At 44.9% G+C, this 22,464-nt stretch overlaps 2 protein-coding genes across 2 annotated transcripts; one reads left to right on the top strand and one right to left on the bottom strand.

Annotated features, from left to right (window-relative positions):
• The first annotated feature begins 570 nt into the window (after window positions 1–570).
• On the top strand, window positions 571–16,560 carry LOC133925060 (G-type lectin S-receptor-like serine/threonine-protein kinase At4g27290). The gene is made up of 9 exons (XM_062370880.1): window positions 571–1,908; window positions 12,364–12,462; window positions 12,550–12,734; window positions 12,809–13,019; window positions 13,128–13,365; window positions 13,470–13,620; window positions 13,713–13,967; window positions 14,616–15,068; window positions 16,139–16,560. The coding sequence occupies exons 1-8, from the start codon at window positions 642–644 to the stop codon at window positions 15,063–15,065; spliced, it is 2,856 nt and encodes a 951-aa protein (XP_062226864.1). The 5' UTR covers window positions 571–641; the 3' UTR covers window positions 15,066–15,068; window positions 16,139–16,560.
• A 2,692-nt stretch (window positions 16,561–19,252) lies between these two features.
• Window positions 19,253–21,965, bottom strand: LOC133925059 (transcription factor bHLH112-like). Its single transcript, XM_062370879.1, has 7 exons — window positions 21,431–21,965; window positions 20,807–21,299; window positions 20,598–20,711; window positions 20,399–20,464; window positions 20,168–20,233; window positions 19,977–20,027; window positions 19,253–19,844 (listed from the first exon to the last, which is right to left on the bottom strand). Exons 1-7 carry the CDS (start codon window positions 21,766–21,768, stop codon window positions 19,695–19,697), a joined length of 1,278 nt encoding a protein of 425 aa, XP_062226863.1. The 5' UTR covers window positions 21,769–21,965; the 3' UTR covers window positions 19,253–19,694.
• Window positions 21,966–22,464: the final 499 nt, after the last annotated feature.

Here is a 22,464-nt window from a genome sequence, read left to right as displayed (position 1 = left end):
TTTTTTTTTTTGTGAGGAACGGCAGGAGCTCTACCGGAATGAATTAAGGAGAGAAACAATAAGTCTGTACATGGGCACGGCCTGATAGGATGCAGCGTTGATGCCCCGCCCTGAACAACAAAGAAAGACTCTAGATGAAAGGACACAGACTCCCAAGGATTAGGCCAACAAAATGTTTAGCAAATGGTCCCACGGAGGAGATCATGTGACCTCTAGTAATCAATGACTATTACTCTATGAGCTCGGTCAATATGACTTACCGTGGTACGCTGAGCACTGCACTGAGTGCCCCGGAGTTTCGCTCTCGCCTTCACTGTCCATAGTCCATTCAGTTCTGCACGCAGTTTTTCTTTCCACGCGCGGCGCAGCTAGCGCTGTTGGAGGCTTGGTCGTCTATCGTTTAAGTGCGTTTGCTCTCATGCCGGTCATCTGCACTGCAGTGCCTTGGTCTACCCGACTAGGTCCTCGCTGTCTCGATCCGTCAGCATCTCCCACTGCTCAAATGCGACGACTGATGAGAGCCACATATTCATCCACTTGATGCAGTCCAACTGATGACTGATAATGAACCACGCACGCTCGAGTTACTTATCTACATCTATAAAAGATACTTTCATCACACTTCGCATACAAACGAACAAATGAGCATGGCCAGACGCCTTCCCGTTCTCATGCTCCTATTATTGAGCCCTTTCTGCCAATCCAACGACCAGCTGACACAAGCAAATACACTCTCCTCCGGCGACATGCTCATCTCCCAGGGCGGGGACTTTGCCCTCGGCTTCTTCTCTCCGACCAACTCACCCAAGAACTACATTGGAATCTGGTACAACAAAATCCCTGAACTCACCGTCGTGTGGGTTGCCAATCGCGACAACCCAATCACCACTCCATCAGCAAAGCTCGTCATTACCAACAGTTCAGAGTTGTTGTTGTCCGACTCCAAAGGCCGCACTCTTTGGACGACGGCAAGCAACATCACCAGTGGAGGTGCTAGAGCTGTGGCGGTGCTGCTCGACTCTGGGAACTTTATCCTCCAGTCGTTAAACGGCATGAAGATATGGCAAAGCTTCGATCACCCGACCGACACCATCCTTCCAACCATGAGGTTCGTGCTTAGCTACAAGGGGCAAGTGGTCGAGCGCCTTGTTGCATGGAAGGGCCTTGATGACCCATCTACCGGGGACTTCTCCTATAGCCTTGATCCTAGCTCAGAACTTCAGATGTTGCTTTGGCACAACACCTCACCGTATTACCGCACAGTTGTGTTTAACGACGGTGTGTCGGTGTTCGGCAGGATATACCATAGCAACAGTACCTCTACCTGGATCATGTACCAAACCATGGTCAGCACAGAGGATGGGCTCTACGTTTTTTACACAGTCTCTGATGGCTCGCCTTACATGCGATTCTTGATTGATTACACCGGCAAGTCGAGGCTCCTGAGCTGGAACAACAACACGTTGTCATGGAGAGTCGTTAAAGAGGCGCCCGGTAGATGTGATCTCTACGCCTTGTGTGGCCTGTTCGGCTATTGCGACCAAACGGAGGCGCTCCCAACGTGTAAGTGCCTCGATGGGTTCGATCCCATCGACAGTCTCAACTTTTCGAGAGGATGCCGGAGAAGGGAAGCGCTGAAATGCGGAAAGGAAAACCATTTTGTGACCCTGCCCGGGATGAAGGTTCCTGACAAGTTTGTGCACATCCGGAACAGAAGCTTGGACCAGTGCGCAGCTGAGTGTAGCAGAAATTGCTTGTGTTCGGCGTACGCCTACGCCAACTTCAGCAGCGCTGGTGACATTATGACCGACACGTCGAGGTGCTTGGTTTGGGCTGGGGATCTCGTCGACATGTGGAAGATGCCTAGCTTTGGTGAGAACTTGTACCTCCGACTTGCCGAGTCCCCAGGTACGTGCAGTTCCATGTCCACCTCAGTGCTTTTTGCCCCTGCGGTAACATTTGTGCCCTTCATGTCCATAAACCATACATATATTTATACAAGAGTAATTACATTCTGGATCACACAAGAACTTGCTTACGGGTAAAATAGGTTATGATACTTAGGATTTGCACATTCATGTCACAAAATTGTTTTAAGTGAGTAATCAAAAGATCATTAGAGGCTCGACTGAAAAGGCGGACAAACGTGGCCAAGCCTCCAATTTTCAAAAAAGGAAAGGTCCCTAATTGGCATCATTTCTTTCTCGTGTGAGACCGAAAAATTGCAAGATCGAGAAAAACGACTAAAGGAGATGTATAGGAGCCTCACCAAATTCTTAGATGATTTATCCTAATCTTTCACCCAATGCGTCTCAAATTAACAAGCAGAAACAGCAAATGAGATAAATAAGTCACAATGAAAATCTTCAAAGAAAACATGACTCCTATAAATGGAATTGAACCCTAAATTCTATAGAACACAATTCCAAGAGTTATATCTATAAAACTTGCAACTTGAACCGAAAACACTTAGATCTAGGTATTGAGTGAAGAAATTCTCCAAATTAATAGATTTAGAGACAAGGGATGGTTCAAGATCAACTAGTATGTGATTCTTATGCCTCTAGCAACCAGAAGAATGACTCCAACACGATGAAAAATTTTAGCTCTCCACCAAAAACAAAAATTACAATAAAAATTGAAAAACTTGCAAACAAGCAAGAGAGCTCAGATAGAAAAACTAGAAGGAGATGAACATAAGTACAAGATAAAACATAATCTTCATTACTTACGGAGGAACGTCCTACTTTTAGCGAATTACAAAGTATTTTCGTATAGAAAGCTCTCATCTAACACATAGGCTAAGTACTCATCCCTCCCACTTATAACTAGCACACAACTCTTAAATGGTTGGCTCAAGAAACTCATACAACCCTGCTCCTCTATTTATAGGCCTAGTTAGGTTCCTTAGTCCTAAGTTTTCTAGATTCCCAAAATACCCCTATCTTCCAATACACTCATACCTACCACCGAGGGTATTTTCGATTAACTTTTTTTTCGTCCATCGACGACCGTAGCGCCTTCATGATTTAGCTTCGTCTCGACGCAAGCTTCGTGTTTATACCACATGCACTTTCAACATTCCCACGATTTTGAGGCCAAATCACGAAACCGCCTTGCACGTTTCTCAAAGCGTGACTCACCGTCACACGCTTACACCTTAAGCAAGCCACCCGATATCGATATCTGTACTCTGTCTTGTGATCTCGACCGCTGGCAAGTCTCTCCTGCTTTCGATCACTCAGGCCGCCTTGTCACTTGCATCGGCGTCCCTTTCACTTGACTTTCTCAATACACCGTCTTCATCCACTTTCTCAAGCTTTGCTTGCTCTCCACATTTACAGCTAGGATCACATTTGGCTCCGTCCGACCTCTTTGATCGTCCGGCACCAAGCATCCCACTTAGCCCCGATCATCCCACCGTCGACCGTCGACCGTCAAGTTGCATCTATCACATACACATGACAAGACAAACACAAAAGTTTCCCCAACTCCATCTCTAATTAGTCATAATCAAATTCTCAGTTGAAAGCTCATCACAGAAAAATCATGAACACCAAATGATCTGGTGTACACTCCTTCTGAGCATTAGATCATTCGATGTGTGGAAAACCTTTCTTCATCGAGCCAAGAGAAAATCTCCTGAAAAATGCTCTGGCAAAGCATCCGGTGTGTATAACTGTCCATCACTAGACCATCCGACGTTCAACTTCATTCTGACATCAAGGAACACATCTCCTGAAAAATGCTTCGACGAAGCATCTGGTGTGCACAACTGTCCATCACCGGACCATCCAGTGAAGCCTTCGATTTTCTCAACTGAGTCAAAATCCTCTGGTATGAATTTCTTTTGAATATCAAACCATCCGGTGTTGTCTTCTTCCTCAGCGTTTGGACCATCCGGTGTTTGCAATTTTCCTAACTCAGAGACAAAAACTCCAACCCTCATTTCTCTCAACTCCGGTTAGTCATAATCATAACCATACATTATAATACATAGGCATGCTCGTGCAAATCAAAATCAACTCAACTTAAATTTTATTAATGACCCATCACAAATAGTCCATCTTGTCAACCCCAGTAAGTGAACCTTGTCATCTTTTGAACAACGAATGGTCCGGCATTCACACAAGTGCAACACCGGACTATCTGGTGAGTATAACTCCACTGGAACCTAGTTTGCATTTCTCTCTGAAAAAATTAGTCCAATGATCATAAAATCCCAACACCGGATAATCCAGTGAAAACCACAACATTTGCCTTAGAACTGAAATGCTCTGGTGATAATCTATGGTGTTCACACACCCATCATTGAACTATCCAGTGAGTACATCATCACTGGAACTTAGTTTTCCAACCTCTCTGTAAATCTTTGTCTGGTGAAGCCTTCGGTGATCATTCGTGCACACACCGGACCATCCGGTGAGGCTACCATACAAGACTTTCATATTTGCACCATTCTATGAAAAAATTAGTCCGATGCTCACTCTAACCCACATCGTACCTTTCGGTGAATGAATTTTTCTCTGCCTCTGCGCTGAAAAGCTCTGATGCTCATATCTACCATACACAGGACTATCCGATGAGATAAAAAAAACCCTCACACCGGACTATCCGGTGAGTGTAAGCTTCCTGCACCGAGATAATGACACAAACTCCAATTCTTTTCAACTTTGGTTAGACAAAATCAATATTGCAGTATATAACTGTCGGTGTATCAGGAACCGGGGGTCCCTGAATCCCGAGACCAGGCCAGCCATCCGCCACATGGCGCCATCCCGCGAGGTCTCTCCTGTAGGATGAGAAAAGATCAAGTCCCGGAAGAAGGTGCTCGGGGCCACAGTCAGTGGTCCCCGAGCACCCCAGTTCCCCGATGATCCACGAAATCCAATTACCGGGAAGAAAGTGCTCGGGGAGGTGTCCGCTCTCCCCCGAGCACCCTAGTCCCCCGACGATCAGAAGAGCTAAGTTCCGGGAGAGAGTGCTCGGGGCTGCGTACGGTAGCTCCCGAGCACTCGGTTCCCCGAAGATCCGTATAAGAGTGCTCGGGAGAGAGTGCTCGAGGCTGCACGTGGTGGCCCCCGAGCACTCGGTTCCCCGAAGGTTCGTGCAAGAGTGCTCGGGAGAAAGCGCTTGGGGAGGTAACAGTACCCTCGAGCATCCGGTACCCCGAGGACAAGGATGAGAATTCTCGGGAGAGAGTGCTCGGGGATGTGAACAATACCCCCGAGCACTCGGTGCCCCGACAATCCAGCAAGGCCCCCGAGGGGCCCGCTGATAAGGTGTTAACAGTCAGAGGTCCGAGGCCGCATTTAATGAGCGTGCGTGGCCTGACACCTCCAACTGCTCCCGCCGCAGCGTCAGTTCCTGCCATGTTTTAGCAGAGAGGCGTGGGGTTATTAATTGCACGGGTCCCGTCCCGTGTCATCCGGTTTGTCTTGGGATAACATCGCGAGGATCAAGGCGTTCCGTCTGCCACACTGCTGTGGCAGAGGAACAAGACAGGGCGGGCACGCCGGGTTGCTCTGCGGCTGCCCGGTTGGCCCTCTCCACGGTGTCCGTTGCCAGGGCATTTATGGTGACAGGCGACCGGGCGTGCGACGCATTTTTCACCCCCGGTCACTTCGCCCAGAAGAAATGATGACGCCTTTTCCAGTCATGGCGTCTTGGAACTTGTGCCCCCTCCTTCCCGTTCGGGGCATGTCTCGGCCGGCAGGAACTTAAAATAGCCGGCAACACAGAAGCAAAAAAAGGGAAGATAGGAACAAAAGACCAACCATAGCAGGGGCCATCTTAGAGAACAAGACGAACGAGACCAAGAACGAAGAACACAGGCGAGAGTAGACACTGTGAGCAAGGTTGAGCATAGTTCCAGCCGAAGAACAAGGAGCCTCAAGCTCTTAGTTAGGCCAACATCTTTGTAACCAGCAACATCCTTGAGGGACTTCCTCAGGACAGATATAGCATCCATACAGGAGTAGGGTATTACGCCCCCGTGCGGCCTGAACCTGTCTAAATTTCGGTGCATTTACTTCTTCTTGCACTAGGTCGACACCCCCACCACCGACCGTTGCTTTCATTCCCATTTATTTCTCCGACGAACTTATTCAGGATCATCCCCCAGCCGAATCTTTAAAAAGGAATCTCTCGGGATCCCTGCGACAGGAGTTAATCCTCCGACAATAACCATGCATATGCTAACCAATAAAAACCACATAAATATCAATTACTCATCACATAAGATAAACCAAGATACATCTCAACTTGGTTTCTCATAATCTGAAAAAGAAAGAAAAACATCTAGACCCCTTATTGTTATGAATATCTAACGGTACAGATTTAACCAAAAAGTTCATATCAAATACGATTAATAAATAGCTAAATTCGGAAACATAGAGTCAATATCAAATGTGATTAATAAATAGCTAAATTCGAAATTAAAAATTATAAAAATTTAACGGTTCGATTTCCATATGATTTGGAAAGCAAACTATCTAAATAAATAGATCAAATAAAATAAATAATAATTAAAATTGGGATTAAAATAGAAAAAAGAAGAATACATATCAAATATAGTCTTAGAAAAAATTAAATTATAATAAACATCAAATACCTAAATAAAGAGTCCACATAAAATACAATTAATCAATAGCTAAAGTTCATAATACAAATAATGAAAAAAATCAAAATTGTTACTAAGATAATAGATTAAGAATAACCATGTAGCTAAATGTCGTTGTATCAAGCAGGCAAAGGCAAAGCACAACACGCATGTAAGACAAACCTATTTTGATTTTGGTTAGGTTGCCTATACCTGACACATGATTTTAGCAGTTGAACAAAATATATATGAATCAAACTGATACATGTATACGATTCGAGTATAAGTTTGAAGCATAAATAATTTTCTCTTTTACTAACACAATTTTTATCTCTTCTTCTAATTTGATGTGTTTTGTAACTAAATGACACTAATCTTGTAAAAAAAAAAAAGCTAAAAGACTAATTTTTAATCAAAGATTACTGTGACAAACTATTGCAGCGAGACTAGCCACGCTATTAACGTGGTCCACGTTGCCAATTATCTTAATATTTAAATCGGAAATGAACCATCACGTTCACTCTCAAGCCCATAAAATTACCACGTTAATCTAAAACAGAAAATAATTTAAACTATTCATTGTTATGAACAACTAATGGTCTAGATTAAATCAAAGATTAATATCCAATACGATTAATAAATAGCTAAATTCGGAGTTAAAATTATAAAAAAATTAGCTGTTCGATTTCTATACGATTTGAGAAGCAAAATATCTGAATAAAGAATCCAAATAAAATAAAATAAAATAAATAACAAAAAACTAATTTTTTAATAAAAGATTATCGTGAAAACATATTACAGCGAGACTAGCCACACTATTAATATGGGCATTTCGGGTCACAAGAACTTGCTTATGGGTAAACTAGGTTATGACACTTATGATTTGCACATTCATATCACAAAATTGATTTAAGTGAGTTCTCGCGACACCACCCAGCGTGGCGCCGCCAGAACCGGCCCATCGTCGGGTAACGTTCACACAGGCTGGGGGGCCTCCCGGCGGAGCGCCGCCCCCCTGGCCGCGTCCGAAGCCCAGGACCTCCGCTTGCGTCTCAACGAGCGGAGGGGCCACGAAGATGCGCGTGTCACTCTCGAGCGCCAGCGGGAGACCCAGCAGGAGGCCGAGGCTAAGGACCAGGCTTCCTCTTTGCCGGCCCACGATCGCCAGGATTCCCCGACTCACCGGCGTTCACCGCCAAGGAACGCCACCCGCGCCACAGGGTACGGCACCGGCTGCCGTGCCTTCACTAGTGAGCTCCGACGGGTCAAATAGACCTCCAAGTCCCGCCCTGAGCTGCCGGAGAAGTACGACGGGTCCATCGACCCCGTTAAGTTCCTCCAGATATACACTACGGCCGGTGGCAGTGAAAATGTGATGACAAATTATTTCCATGTTGCCTTGAGGGGCTCTGCCCGTTCTTGGCTCATGAACTTACCCCCAGGATCTATTAGCTCCTGGGACGACCTTTGACACTAGTTCGTGGCTAATTTTCAGCGCACATTCACACGCTCCGGCTTGGAGTGCGACCTCCACGCCGTCAAGCAGCAGAGGGAGAGACGCTGCAGCGCTTTATTCAGCGCTTCAACCAGATTCGCAACACTATCCCGCGGATAGCCACCCACGCTGTTATCTTGCTCCTGTGAGGCCAACAAAATCTCTCTTCTTCTTTTTTTGTGAGGAACGGCAGGAGCTCTACCGGAATGAATTAAGGAGAGAAAAAATAAGTCTGTACATGGGCACGGCCTGATAGGATGCAGCGTTGATGCCCCGCCCTGAACAACAAAGAAAGACTCTAGATGAAAGGACACAGACTCCCAAGATTAGGCCAACAACATCTTTAGCAAATGGTCCCACGGAGGAGATCATGTGACCTCTAGTAATCAATATCTATTACTCTATGAGCTCGGTCAATATGACTTACCGTGGTACGCTTAGCACTGAACTGAGTGCCCCGGAGTTTGGCTCTCGCCCTCACTGTCCATGGTCCATTCAGTTCTGCACGTAGTTTTTCTTTCCACGCGCGGCGCAGCTGTTGGTGGTTGTTGGAGGCTTGGTCGTCTATCGTTTAAGTGAGTTTCCTCTCATGCCGGTCATCTGCACTGCAGTGCCTTGGTCTAGCCGACTAGGTCCTCGCTGTCTCGATCCGTCAGCATCTCCCACTGCTCAAATGCGACGACTGATGAGAGCCACATATTCATCCACTTGATGCAGTCCAACTGATGACTGATCTAATGAACCACGCACGCTCGAGTTGCTTATTTACATCTATAGAAGATACTTTCATCACAATTCGCATACAAACGAACAAATGAGCATGGCCAGACGCCTTCCCGTTCTCATGCTCCTATTATTGAGCCCTTTCTGCCAATCCAACGACTAGCTGACACAAGCAAATACACTCTCCCCCGGCGACATGCTCATCTCCCAGGGCGGGGACTTTGCCCTCGGCTTCTTCTCTCCGACCAACTCACCCAAGAACTACATTGGAATCTGGTACAACAAAATCCCTGAACTCACCGTCGTGTGGGTTGCCAATCGCGACAACCCAATCACCACTGCATCAGCAAAGCTCGTCATTACCAACAGTTCAGAGCTGTTGTTGTCAGACTCCAAAGGCCGCACTCTTTGGACGACGACAAGCAACATCACCAGTGGAGGTGCTAGAGCTGTGGCGGTGCTGCTTGACTCTGGGAACTTTGTCCTCCAGTCGTTAAACGGCACGAAGATATGGCAAAGCTTCGATCACCCGACCGACACCATCCTTCCAACCATGAGGTTCGTGCTTAGCTACAGGGGGCAGGTGGTCGGGCGCCTCGTTGCATGGAAGGGCCTTGATGATCCATCTACCGGGGACTTCTCCTATAGCCTTGATCCTAGCTCAAACCTTCAGGTGTTTCTTTGGCACAACACCTCGCTGTATTACCGCAGCACTGTGTTTAATGGTATGTCGGTGGGCGGCGGGATATACCAGAGCATCCCTACCTCTACCTGGGTCTTGTACCAAACCGTGGTTAGCACAGAGCATGCGTTCTACTTTTGGTACACAGTCTCTGATGGCTCGCCTTACACACGATTCTTGATTGGTTACACCGGCAAGTTGAGGTTCCTGATCTGGAACAACAACACGTTGTCATGGAGAGTCCTTAATGAGGGGCCCAGTAGCTGTGACCTCTTCGCCTCGTGTGGCCCGTTCGGCTATTGCGACCACGCAAAGGCGCTCCCAACGTGTAAGTGCCTCGATGGGTTCAATCCCATCGACAGTCTCAACTTTTCGAGAGGATGCCGAAGAAAGGAAGCGCTGAAATGCGGAAAGGAAAACCATTTTGTGACCTTGCTCGGGATGAAGGTTCCTGACAAGTTTGTGCACATCAGGAACAGAAGCTTCGACCAGTGCGCAGCTGAGTGCAGCAAAACTTGCTCGTGTTCGGCGTACGCCTACGCCAACTTTAGCAGCGCTGGCACTATGACCGACACGTCGAGGTGCTTAGTTTGGGCTGGGGATCTCGTCGACATGTGGAAGGTGCCTAGCTTTGGTGAGAACTTGTACCTCTGACTTGCCGAGTCCCCAGGTACGTGCAGTTCCATGTCCACCTCAGTGCTTTTTTCCCTGCGGTAACGTTTGTGCCCTTAATGTCCATAAACCATACAGATATTTATACAAGAGTAATTACATTCTGGATCACACAAGAACTTGCTTACAGGTAAAATAGGTTATGATACTTAGAGTTTGCACATTCATGTCACAAAATTGTTTTAAGTGAGTAATCAAAAGATCATTAGAGGCCCGACTGAAAAGGCGGACAAACGTGCCCAAACCTCTAATTTTCAAAAATGAAAAGGTCCCTAATTGGCATCATTTCTTTCCTGTGTGAGACCGAAAAATTGCAGGATCGAGAAAAATAACTAGAGGATATGTATAGGAGCCTCACCAAATTCTTAGATGACTTATACTAATCTTTCACCCAACGCGTCTCAAATCAACAAGCGGAAACAACAAATGAGATAAACAAGTCACAATGAAAATCTTCAAAGAAAACATGACTCCTATAGATGGAATTGAACCCTAGATTCTATAGAACACAATTCCAAGAGTTATATCTATAAAACTTGCAACTTGAACCGAAGACACTTAGATCTAGGTATTGGGTGAAGAAATTCTCCAAGTTAATAGAATTCTAGCACACAACTCTCAAATAGTTAGCTCAAGTAACTCACACAACCTTGCTCCTCTATTTATAGACCTAGGCAGGTTCTTTAGTCCAAAGTTTTCTAGATTCCCAAAATACTCCTTTCTTCCAATACACTCATACCTACCACCGAGGGTATTTTCGTCTAACTTTTTCTTCATCCATCGAACGATCGTAGTGCCTTCATGATTTAGCTTCGTCTCGACGCAAGCTTCGTATTTATGCCACGTGCACTTTCAATATTCCCACGATTTTGAAGCTAAACCACGAAACCACCTTGCACGTTTCTCAAAGCGTAACTCATCGTCATATGCTTACACCTTAAGCAAACCACCCAATGTCGATGTTTGTACTCCGTCTTGCGATCTCGACCGCTAGCAAGTCTCTCCCGCTCCCAACCCCTCGGGACGCCTTGTCACTTGCATCGACGTCCCTTTCACTTGACTTTCTCAACACGCCGTCTTCATCCACTTTCTCAAGCTTTGCTTGCTCTCCACATTTACAGTTAGGATCACATTTGGCTCCGCCCAGCTTCCTTGATCGTTCGTCACCAAGCATCCCGCTTAGCTCCGATCATCCCGCCGTCGATCGTCAAGTTGCGTCGATCGTCAAGTTGCATCTATCACCTACATATGACAAGACAAACACAAAAGTTTCCCCAACTCCATCTCCAATTAGTCATAATCAAATTCTCAGCTGAAAGCTCATTACAGAAAAATCGTGAACACCAAATGATCTGGTGTACACTCTTTCTGAGTACTGGACAATCTGATGTGTGGAAAACCTTTCTTCACCAAGCCAAGAGAAAATCTCTTAAAAATGCTCTGACGAAGCATCCGGTGTGCATAACTGCCCATCACTAGACCATCTGACGTTCAACTCCAATCTGACATCAAGGAACACATCTCCTGAAAACTTGTACTTGCGGCTTGGAGAGTCTCCTGGAACGCGCACTTCCATGACCACCATAGTGTTCTCCCTGCGTGACATTTCTGCCTTTTGCTGTGTCATGACCACTCTAAATGGATTTCAAATCTTAACTAACCTTGTCATCAAATAAACCATAACAACACACCATCTGGTCCATCTCTCGCACTTCGTGCTGATTTTTGTAGTACTTTTGTAGCACATCTTTTTAAATATGGCAGGAGCAATGCCGATCGATTTAAAGTACAAGAAGAGGTTGGCCTACATCCCAATTACAAGATGGGTTACAAGAAATAGGAACAAGAGCAACAACTAAGGACAACAAATCAAAGCCACCGCTGTAATGAGAGAAAGCTAACTGAAATGTGCACAATCATCTTCTAATGAAATGCATTACTTGCGATGGATGCCAAATTTTTTAGGTTGACAGCTGCCAAATTCAAATTTGATGATTGTAGCAATAAATATGTGTATGAGCAGATATAATGCAGCCATAACTTATCACAATATCACATGCCCATCAGTAATGCTGGATGGATTTCTCTGTTTGAGTGGCAGTTAGGTGTTTAGTTTTAGTGTGCAAATAAATTCACTCTTGCAAGTGATGCTTGATGCGGTAAATTTTAATAGGATATGTTTCTGTGCAGTTCAAAATAAGAGCAATTTAGCAAAGATTGTACTCCCGATTATCGCATGCCTGCTGCTACTCGCATCCACAACCCTTCTCTGGATATGCAAATACAGAGGTACAAAGAACAAGAGCCCCTGTTTTGCAAATGCAACGTTGTTGTGTTCGTGTTGAGAAAAAAAAAATCCACTGATGTTTTTACTAGCAGGCAAACAGCGTAAGAAGGAAGTCCAGAAGAGATTGATGCTAGAATACTTGAGGTCTACGGATGAAGATGGGGATAAGAATATAGAGTTCCCATTTATTAGCTTCGAAGACATTGTCACAGCAACGGACAATTTCTCTGACTCCAATATGCTTGGTAAAGGAGGTTTTGGCAAAGTATACAAGGTACTAGTAAAAAGTTTTACCTTGATAATTACATTAATGGAAAATAAAAATTTCTGAATGATGAAATCATGTAGGGAATGTTGGAAGGTACCAAGGAAGTAGCCATCAAGAGACTTAGCAAGGGTTCTGGGCAAGGCACCGAGGAATTCAGAAATGAAGTAGTCTTGATTGCAAAATTGCAGCACAAGAACCTAGTAAAGCTCCTCGGTTGTTGTATTCACGAAGATGAGAGGTTGTTGGTTTATGAATACTTGCCCAACAAAAGCTTGGATAACTTCCTCTTCGGTAAAATTCAGACTCCAATTTTTCATACTGTGAAATGTCCTAGAACACAACAAATAAATATGTCCAAATATGCCTTGTAATATACCTTGTTCATGGTATTGTTATTAGACTCTGCAAGAAAGCCAATGCTTCAGTGGCCAACAAGGTGTAAGATAATCCAAGGGATAGCTAGAGGAATTCTTTACCTCCATCAGGATTCAAGACTAACCATAATTCATAGAGACCTCAAAGCAAGCAACATCTTGTTAGATAAGGAGATTAGTCCCAAGATATCTGACTTCGGGATGGCCAGGGTATTCTGTGGCGATCAGCACCAAGCAAATACTAACCGAGTTGTCGGGACATAGTAAGTAACTGCTGCACTATCAATTCTTCAGATGGAATTTGTTTGCTTGCACAGTTGCACTTACTCAAATAATGCAGACCTTATTGGTGAAATCATTTGCACAGTGGTTACATGTCTCCTGAGTATGCAATGGAAGGCGCCTTTTCGGTCAAGTCTGACACCTACAGCTTTGGTGTTCTAGTATTGGAGATTGTGAGTGGATTAAAGATCAGCTCGCCACATCTTATCATGGATTTTCCTAATCTTATAGTCTATGTAAGTATCGAGAGATGCTCAGAATCCAGTACTTTCTACAGCTACTCACTGATGATATATTAGCTCAATGAGAAAATTATCTCTCTGTTCAGGCATGGAACTTATGGAAGGATGGCAAAACAGAAGATTTGGTGGACTCATCTGTTAAGGAGAATTGTCCCCTCGAAGAAGTTTCACGATGCATCCACATAGGACTTTTGTGTGTTCAAGACAGTCCAAACTGTAGGCCACTCATGTCAGAAGTTGTGTTCATGTTGGAGAACAAAACCACACCGCTCCCAATACCAATGCGGCCTGTGTACTTTGCACGTTGGGATGCCGAACCTGGAAGAGCCGGTGACAACAAGGTATTGTCCGTGAATGACATAAGCCTCACAGAGCTAGAAGGCCGCTAGATGTTCAGTGAAAACTTTTACTCTACGTGAATTTCAACAATTTGGAACATTGTAACCAATCCTTGCTTAACTGTACATGGATACATGAATTTCGGCGGTTGTACTTTCTGTGAGCTTATTACATGGAAAACACTAGATTCGAGTAGAGTGTATCTGGAAAAGAAATAGCTGTGAATGATACATTAAGAATTGATATTTATACCGACATGCCTCATTTCGGACAAGGTATACCTATTCCACATGAAATTGCTTTTTTCTTCCGTTGCTCACAAGCTTACAAGAAGAAGGTTATCTGATCATTTTAGTGCAGTACCATGTTATGTACCAGATTATTAATAGTATTCTTTATCCTGGGATCGCTCATTGCTCTGAGTCAGCATAGTTTTCAATAAGGCTAGTAAACTTGCACAATTTGTCATAGTTGGCCACGAGGTCTATGTTGCTTTTTTTAAATCTCTATAGAATAGAAGAACTAAACTCCCAAAGCTCAGACAAAAAGACTAATAGGTTCAGAGTCTTTTTTTTTTTCAGCATTGTTGAACACTACAATCAAATCTGGGAGGCCAGACGGTAGAATTTAACCGGTTTCAATGCGAACAGGTTAGAACAGAGACCCAAAATCGTAGTAGTACCTGGCCTCATGACGGCGACCGTCGCGAGCCTGGCGCCGAATCGCTGCGGGGAGATCGGCGGCAAGGGCCCGTGAGGCCGTCGTACCACGATCAAAAGAAGGGCAGCGCCTCTTGGCTCTCTTCGGTCCTTCCCCGAGCTGGTAGCTTGGCTGCGACTCCTCAGCCCCAGCCTTCAGCCTCCGCCACTTCGCCGGTCGCCCCAGCCGCCACAACCGACCGCGGCCTCCGCAACGGCGCCTCCTTGGCGGTGGCGAGCGCCGACCAACGGGATGCAACGGGCGCCCAAGCGCTGTCCACCTCTCGAGTGTTGTGGCTCAGCCCAAAGAGAAGTGAACGCGTACCACTTCCTTCCTCCCGCGCCCAATCGGCATGGGTGCTTACGGCCCAGCTTTCCCATACTGCCAGCCCACCGTCCTGAAAGGTACGTGACAGTCCATCAAAGGGTTCCCGCATGACTTTTCCTTTTTTATTTATATATTTTTTCGGAATTAAAAATATATATCTATTTTGAAAATTTAGATATCTAAATGGGCTACAGGTCCACTGGCACACGGTGAACCCGGTTGGTCAGTTTTTTAAAGGCAAACCGAAAGGATTGGCCGAATGGATCTACCGTCCGGATTATTGGTTGCTGTCGCTCAAACAATAAGCGACAGACGTAAAAATTAGCACATATTTTTACTAATTTCGGAAAATATATAAATAGAAAATTTCAGTTCCGCAGAACAGCTAACCTCGAACGAAGGAAATTCTATAAGATCCTTCACTAAAAGATCCTTATGTGACCTGATACATACCGTCTTTCTCTGAATCAACGACTGATATGTATAACTGAGAGAAAGAAAATAACACATGACATAAAGATGATTCATAAAAAATCCCTATAAGACTCTGATTCATATCGTTCTTCTCTAATTCGATGACTGATATATATAACTAAAAGAAGAAAAAAAAGAAACGTAGAACATAAAAAATAGATATTTCTGTAAAACCGGATCTTTTGGTTATAATTTTCTTCCAACTCGAACTGCGTCGCGTAGAAGTTGGAACAGAACAGAACGGCTGTAGTTGCCGGACCGGAACCGCTGTCGTTGGCACCCGCGCAGGCCGTGGATGATGCCGCCCCCGCGTGTCTCATCTCTCCTTTCCCTTTACCTCGCCGCCATCTTTCCACTCCTACTCCCCCCAACCCTACCGCCTCCGCTGCCTCTACCTTGACTGCCTACCTTCGGCGATGCTCCTGACCGCAAAATGGGGTTGGCGTGCTATCTGTCGCCGCCCCCGTAGAGGCGAGCTATCATCCTTCGGAGTTCGGAGCTCCACCTGACGGTAACCAGTTTCTTGTCATCTCCCTTTTCCGTGCCCGTGTACTTCTCAGTCCACGTTTGCTTCCGTAGACCGGCCTATGTAAGTATAGAGGAATGCCTGACTTTTAAATAACTCAAAAACACTAGGTGGTGACTTGATCAGAACTTGATTTCACTGGTGCAGGCCTGGAGCTTATGGAAAGATGGAAATGCAAGGGAAATTGGTGGACTCATCGATTGTGGAGAGCTGATCACTTCAAGAAGTTATACGATGTATTCATTTAGGACTCTTATGTGTTCGAGACCATCTATATGCTAGGCCACTCATGTCTTCCATTGTGTTCATGCTGGAGAATGAAACAGCCCCACTTCCTACCCCAAAGCAACCTGTATATTTTACAATTAGAAATTATGAAACTGATCGATCAAACGAATACATGCGAAGATCTCTGAATAACATGAGTATCACAACACTAGAGGGGTGTTAAATATTTAGTTCCATTGTACTTTATTTTGTAAACTTCTTAAATCTGTGATGTTGTACAACTGCACTAGCAATCCATGTTTGTACACAAAAATGATCCATTCAGCATGTTGTATTCCGTAGATGGTTTGTGTTAAAAAAATCTCTAGTTTTGTAAACTTCACTAGTTTGTGCAACTGTTGTCAAATGGAAGAAGACTACCTGATCATGTGTGGATCACTTACTAGTCACTGCATATGCAGTTGTTTTCCCTGTAAGAATGTTCTGCTTCTCGGCTTTGTCTGTTGGTCAATGAGTCCGAATTTGTAATTTTTTCACAGCAAGGCTGGTGGAAATTCCTTGTTCTCTCTGGATTGGCAAGCATTCATCATCCTTTTTACAGAGATACATCTTACTGTGAGGTACTGAGCATTGTATATATGACTTACAATTTTTATCTTATTCTTCTGCCGAGAATTTATAGGCCTATTATTACACATCACTTTCCGAAGGTGCTGAGTGCCCCAAGATTCAGGTACAGAAACTTTTGGGGGCTACATTTGAACTTCAGCCTAAACGTCTAAATTCAGAAAAGGGGGGGGGGGGGACTTTTCATATTTCTTCTCATTTTCAAGAAGTTGAAAAGGTACTTCAAGTGACCTTGACCTGTGACAGCAGAATTCATCCCTCCTGTCTTCAGAAATTACTTTTCAACATGACCAGCCTAATTAATCCAAAGACACGCTTCCACTGAAATTTTAGAAATAAAATTCAACTCGTTGGTCTTTACATTTGCACTATTAAACTACGTTTTTGTCATACTATGAACAGCGTTTAACTAGCTGCTAAAATTCGGATCGTTCTCCATTCCGAAATTATACTTTCCATTCTAAAAACAGCAATCTTAAACTACGTTTTTGTCATACTATGAACAGCGTTTAACTAGCTGCTAAAACCACTGCTTTGGCTTGCAGGTTCAGAGCTTATTTTTACCGGGTTTTCCAGGCTCAGCTCGGCTGCTATGCAAAGGTTGAGATGTTAGTGTGTTATTCACGATTTTCTAATTGCTTCGGTTAGTGGCCCCATTTGATCACAAATTCGTTCTTCAAAAGATGGTCTCAAAGGAATGTTCCTTTTCAAGAGGTGTCCATCGCGCCGTCGAAGAACTAAGAAAAAGGCTCTGAATTAATTGTACTTCAGTTTCCTGCAAGACTAGGTGGTGTTGAACTGTTCTTTCACGCTTGGCTGCTTGCTTTATGAGTTCGCCGTGTTTGCTTTACCGTTACACTAACGTAGAGTGTCAAACCGCATGTTAGTACCTTCCCAGTTTCATGCAAGTGGAAACAGAGCTAAATTCTGACAAGTGAAAGCTCGTTCACTTTCTTCCAAGGAAAGAACAGTTCAAAGTTCAGATCTCCTTAAAGTACTTTTCTTTTTTGCATGTTAAAGAACTTATTGAGTTTTGGATATTGTTGGGATGTCGATCATAACATAGTGAACTCGTATTTTATGTTATATTAACTGTTTATACCATCACATCGCTAGGGTGAAGATATTTATAGTCATACCTCAATCACTCCAATCTTCATTACATTAGTACCCCTGTTCTTTGAAATGTTCTCATAATATTTCAAAGGTATTACAACACTACACTATTATAACGTTACATTATTCTAGAACATGACACGTGTCTGCAAGTACACGTATCGACTAGCCCTTCGTCACCGTGGTTGGCTACCTTCGGGCTTCCCTTCGGTCTCGTTCCCTTTGAGTCCTTCGTTCCACCTTAGATGGTCATTCGCTTCTCGTTTATGTCTTCAGCAGAGATGCCCTGTCCTTCGGGTCTTCACCCCTCTCCAAGTAGCTCTTCGGGCCCCTTGTTGCCTCCGACGAATCCTCAGGATCTTCGGGGCGCCTTTTGAGACCTTGGTGCTCATACTTGGCGTTAGCTTTTCCTTCAACTCCGTCTCTACAAGACAACTTCTAAAACTAATTCACTATTATGGTGTCACCACCCATTCTTGTCTAAGATTTACCGAGGTTGTCCAAAACCGAGCAGGGAGGAACCAGTAAGGTACCATTCCCCCCAACAGATGTATTAATTCCAACCATGCTATTTTAGCACTCATCCACTCATAGATTTGGTGCGCTGTTACCAAAATTTATGCACATATAGTCTAGTCAGTCGCAGACTCACAGCACCACAAGGGATGCCAGGGATCCGGATGCAAATGAGTTTTAGTCATAAAATATTTGCTATGATTATACTATTTTTTTAACGAGCTACGATTATACTATGATCAGTAGTATGCAAAAATAGCTTGTATGAAACTTTTACGTGTTAATAAAAGATAAAATTCTGTTTCGCAGTGATCAAACCAGGACTTTATGGAGATTACAGGTATGTAGTACTTCTGATGCAGTAGCTCTACGTATAAGAAGAGCTTTGCTGAGTTCTCCATACACAAAGTAATCACTCCAATTCCTATCTACTTGGGTACCATCTTACAAAATTTATTATCTCGGTAGCAGCTTAATTGGTACATTTCTGATGTAACTAAATCAAGAACGCAATGTATGCATTATATAAGACTCTTCGATCGATTAATATGCATTTGTGTACGTGTCCATGTGATAAAAAAAATGCAGCAGAATATGCCTATGCAAAAGCTATGGATGCGCTGATATCCACTACGGAAATGGAATAAGTTAACCTGAAAGATTCTGGCAATATTATTTAACCAAAAGACACATCTGCACAAATTCCTGAAGGCGCTACTTAATAGCAAAATATGTGGTTTATATTCAAAAGAGAAGCTAGCCAAAAGCGAGTGCTGATCAATCAAAGAGATGCCACTTTTATTTGGTAGTACACGATCAATAGAAACCTGCTACACACTTTGATCCATCACTAGTTTAAACTAAATCCATTACACATCTTTAACAATTTGTTTCACAACTACTCAATGATGCAACCTAACAACCAATCATGATTAGAAACTGATGACGATCAGCACAGAATTATGTCCTTTCAGTTATATTAGCCGATCCCTGCTTATTCTGTGATGAACCTGGAGAATGAATCCAAGTCTTCAAGCACTCATTCCAAAGGTTCATCTAGCTAGCTCAGTTCTATCCTTTTTGTCACTGCCACAGCTGCTTAGACACTACTATAGTTATGAATTATGACCATACACTACTAGACGATCGAGATTAAGAAATATCGTCAGGTCGCCATGCATTCGACGCTTCTGATCAGACCTGTTCCAGCCTTCTTCTACCTAAAGTTGGCACCAAATGGAGTCCAGAAGTCGACGGGGACCTCGCTGGTCACCGCGAAGGTGCTCGATATCGGGACCAGGCACAGCCCCCGGCCCTTCAGTGATATCTCGCCATTACTGTCCTTGGACCTGTCAGGACTTGAGCTCTGAAATGAAACACACGCACGCATGTAAAGCGATCAGCACTTGAACCAGATCATACATCATATGCCATGATCCATTACAATGAAAAGGAGAACAAGCATGCAGCATGCATGATCGGCATCCACAGACTGTACCTTCAAATGGGGCATCTGATGTCCGTTCTTCAAGTATGGAGCACTAAAGGCCTGCAGAAACAAGACGCAAACACAATGTGCATGCAGCTCTGATCAGTCCTCTTCTGATGATTCATGTGAAGAAACGTGCGAGTTGGTGCTTCAGATGTGCTATCATTAAAGGTGGGGAATCATGGTACTCGCCCACTTACACCAACTTGGTCGTGGAGGAACTTGATGTACTCGATGGTCTCATGGAGCACCGATGCCGTATCCGTCTGCACGCGCATCGAGAAATAAGATTGAGTTCTTGTATATGTGTGTTGGATCTCGAAAGGAGGAGAAAAGGAAGAACTCTTTTGCGGGGAAGATGTTGATACATAGTTCCAAGCACTAGTTTGTTTGTGATATAATCGGCATTAGTCACCAAAAGCCTCCCTCACCTTTCCAAAAGGAGCGACTAGTTGCTGGAGTGCAGTGACCCTGTCCCCTAGCTTCTCCTTCCTAACCTGAAATATATTGCACACATGCATGCACAACTTTATTAAAGATCCATCTGGGTTTCATGATGCGGTGAAGTTTAAGAACACCAAGTTGATTTCACCGTGCATGGATAATATAGAGGTAGCTAGGTATGTCTACCTTGAAGGTTGGCAATGGCGACGGCGTCTCGAGCCTGGGTTTTTTTAACGCCGGCTCGCCGTTCACCTTCTTGGTGATGATTGAGCTAGACTCTCCTACTCCTTCCAAAGCAGTCTACACATAACCACACACATAGAGATAACAAACGTTAATTACGTCTCGCCAATGTTGCCGTGAAATATTTGCATCATATAGATGCATGTACCGACCTTTAATGCATGGGTTGCTGCACGATGCGCCGGCGATGGTTTGACAGCACGTACGCTAGCTTGGTCAGGGGCCGCCGCCGGCACGCCGAACCCAGCAGTAGAAGGGTTCCAGAAGGGCGAGTCGTTGGTAAACTGGAGTGGCACCCTGACACCTGCCGGCGCAAACCTCGCTGCAGCTGGTGGCGCCAGGCCCATCTGCTGGTACTGATCATACTGCTGAAACCCCGGCAAAGCCGGCTTCGCCGTCGGCTCCATGAGGCTTCTTAGCAGCGACGACTGGAACCCGTAGGGTGAGGTCGGGGACAAGAGTAGCTCGGGTCCGAGGTTGGACAGCAGCTGGTGGTGGTGGTCCTGCTCGTGGTGGCCTTGCAGGGCTAGGTTATTCGATGAGGGATTCATCAAGCTTGATGCGGTCATGTGGCTCTGGTCAGTTCTTGAGCTCATGTCCTGGTGACCATCTTGCAGAAACCCATGCAAAGTAGCACCACCGTTCCTGTTCAAACACACACCAGATATATAGAGAGATCTCAGCGCCACATGATAGTACTTGTATTGTACGCCATCACATGATAGTATGAATTCGTGGCGAATCTGGTCTAGAGCAGAATCTAACTTCAAACTTACATGAGACGAATCCAGTCGGTGAAACTGGCAAGAGGCTGCTGCGGCACGGCGGCGCCGACGCTGGCTGGATCGGCGATGCCGGTCGGTTCTTGGAAGGTCACTGAGCTGTTGTTTCCTGGCGACTCCGACGAGGCCGTGGTGGCGCTCTTGGCCTTGCCCTCCTCGGCCGCCACGTCGTAGCTAGCAGCCAGATGGGGCGACCACGTGCTGAACCCGGCGAGCTCCGTCGAGCACGTCGCCGCTGGCACCGCCGTGTTCCACCAGCCAACATGTGGGGCAGCGCCGCCGCCGTTGTACATGGCCGGAGCAGCATGCAACATATCAGCATGATCCCCCATGTCGATCGATCTAGCTACCCCGTTTCTTGGTCGATGTTGGTGCGTGCAAGGGATAGAGAGTGTGTGGTGACTGGTGAAGTGGTGAGTGCTTGCTTAGCTTATTGGGTTGGGCAAGCTGCAGGAAGGGGCCGGAAAGCTAGCTGCTGGGGTGCTGAACTAAGCTGAACAAGCTGATGAGTATTGGAAAAGATGCGGATGTGTGGGCTGTGTATATATAAACCGTTTGGAAAGAAGAGGGAGAGGAAAATTTTGGCTTTCTGACCGGAGGGCGCCAGGGCGGAGTCGTTGGCGGTCTTCCGGCATCGCGTCAGGTAATTCTGGTGCAACTGATCATGATCCGTCGGTAGTTCAACGACCCAAAGTGCAGTAGTACTACACTTCTCTGTCTCTCTGCATGCATCCATAAATGCATATATATGCGTTGCTAGTTTCTGTATGATCTCTATTACTCTGTTTGTCTGCTTGTAACTTCTTAGGGTTTTAGAATTTTGAGGTGTATGACACAGTGACAGATCTAGGATTTGGCAGTTAGGTATTCTTAAGCTAAAAAAATTGTTTAAGTAATCGCTCAACAATTATTTAAGTATTGGTCTCTCGTCCTACTTCTCAACTTATTATTCACGTTACGTAAAAAACAGATAAATAAGACACGATTTAACGACGGATCTTTCTACGACCCGTTACTTATGTATCCTT

This window comes from Phragmites australis, chromosome 7, assembly GCF_958298935.1.
Source record: "Phragmites australis chromosome 7, lpPhrAust1.1, whole genome shotgun sequence".
NCBI classification, from domain to species: Eukaryota; Viridiplantae; Streptophyta; class Magnoliopsida; order Poales; family Poaceae; genus Phragmites; species Phragmites australis.
This window is presented reverse-complemented; position numbering and strand designations above follow the sequence as displayed.

Coding starts and splice junctions, on each gene's coding strand:
- LOC133925060 (XM_062370880.1), top strand. CDS start 642: ATGAGCATGGCCAGACGCCTTCCCGTTCTCATGCTCCTATTATTGAGC. Junction 1,909..12,363: donor CCGACTTGCCGAGTCCCCAG/GTACGTGCAGTT, acceptor GTTTCTGTGCAG/TTCAAAATAAGAGCAATTTA. Junction 13,366..13,469: donor AACCGAGTTGTCGGGACATA/GTAAGTAACTGC, acceptor TCATTTGCACAG/TGGTTACATGTCTCCTGAGT.
- LOC133925059 (XM_062370879.1), bottom strand. CDS start 21,768: ATGGGGGATCATGCTGATATGTTGCATGCTGCTCCGGCCATGTACAAC. Junction 20,234..20,398: donor TAGTCGCTCCTTTTGGAAAG/GTGAGGGAGGCT, acceptor ATGCGCGTGCAG/ACGGATACGGCATCGGTGCT. Junction 19,845..19,976: donor ATCAGATGCCCCATTTGAAG/GTACAGTCTGTG, acceptor GTTTCATTTCAG/AGCTCAAGTCCTGACAGGTC.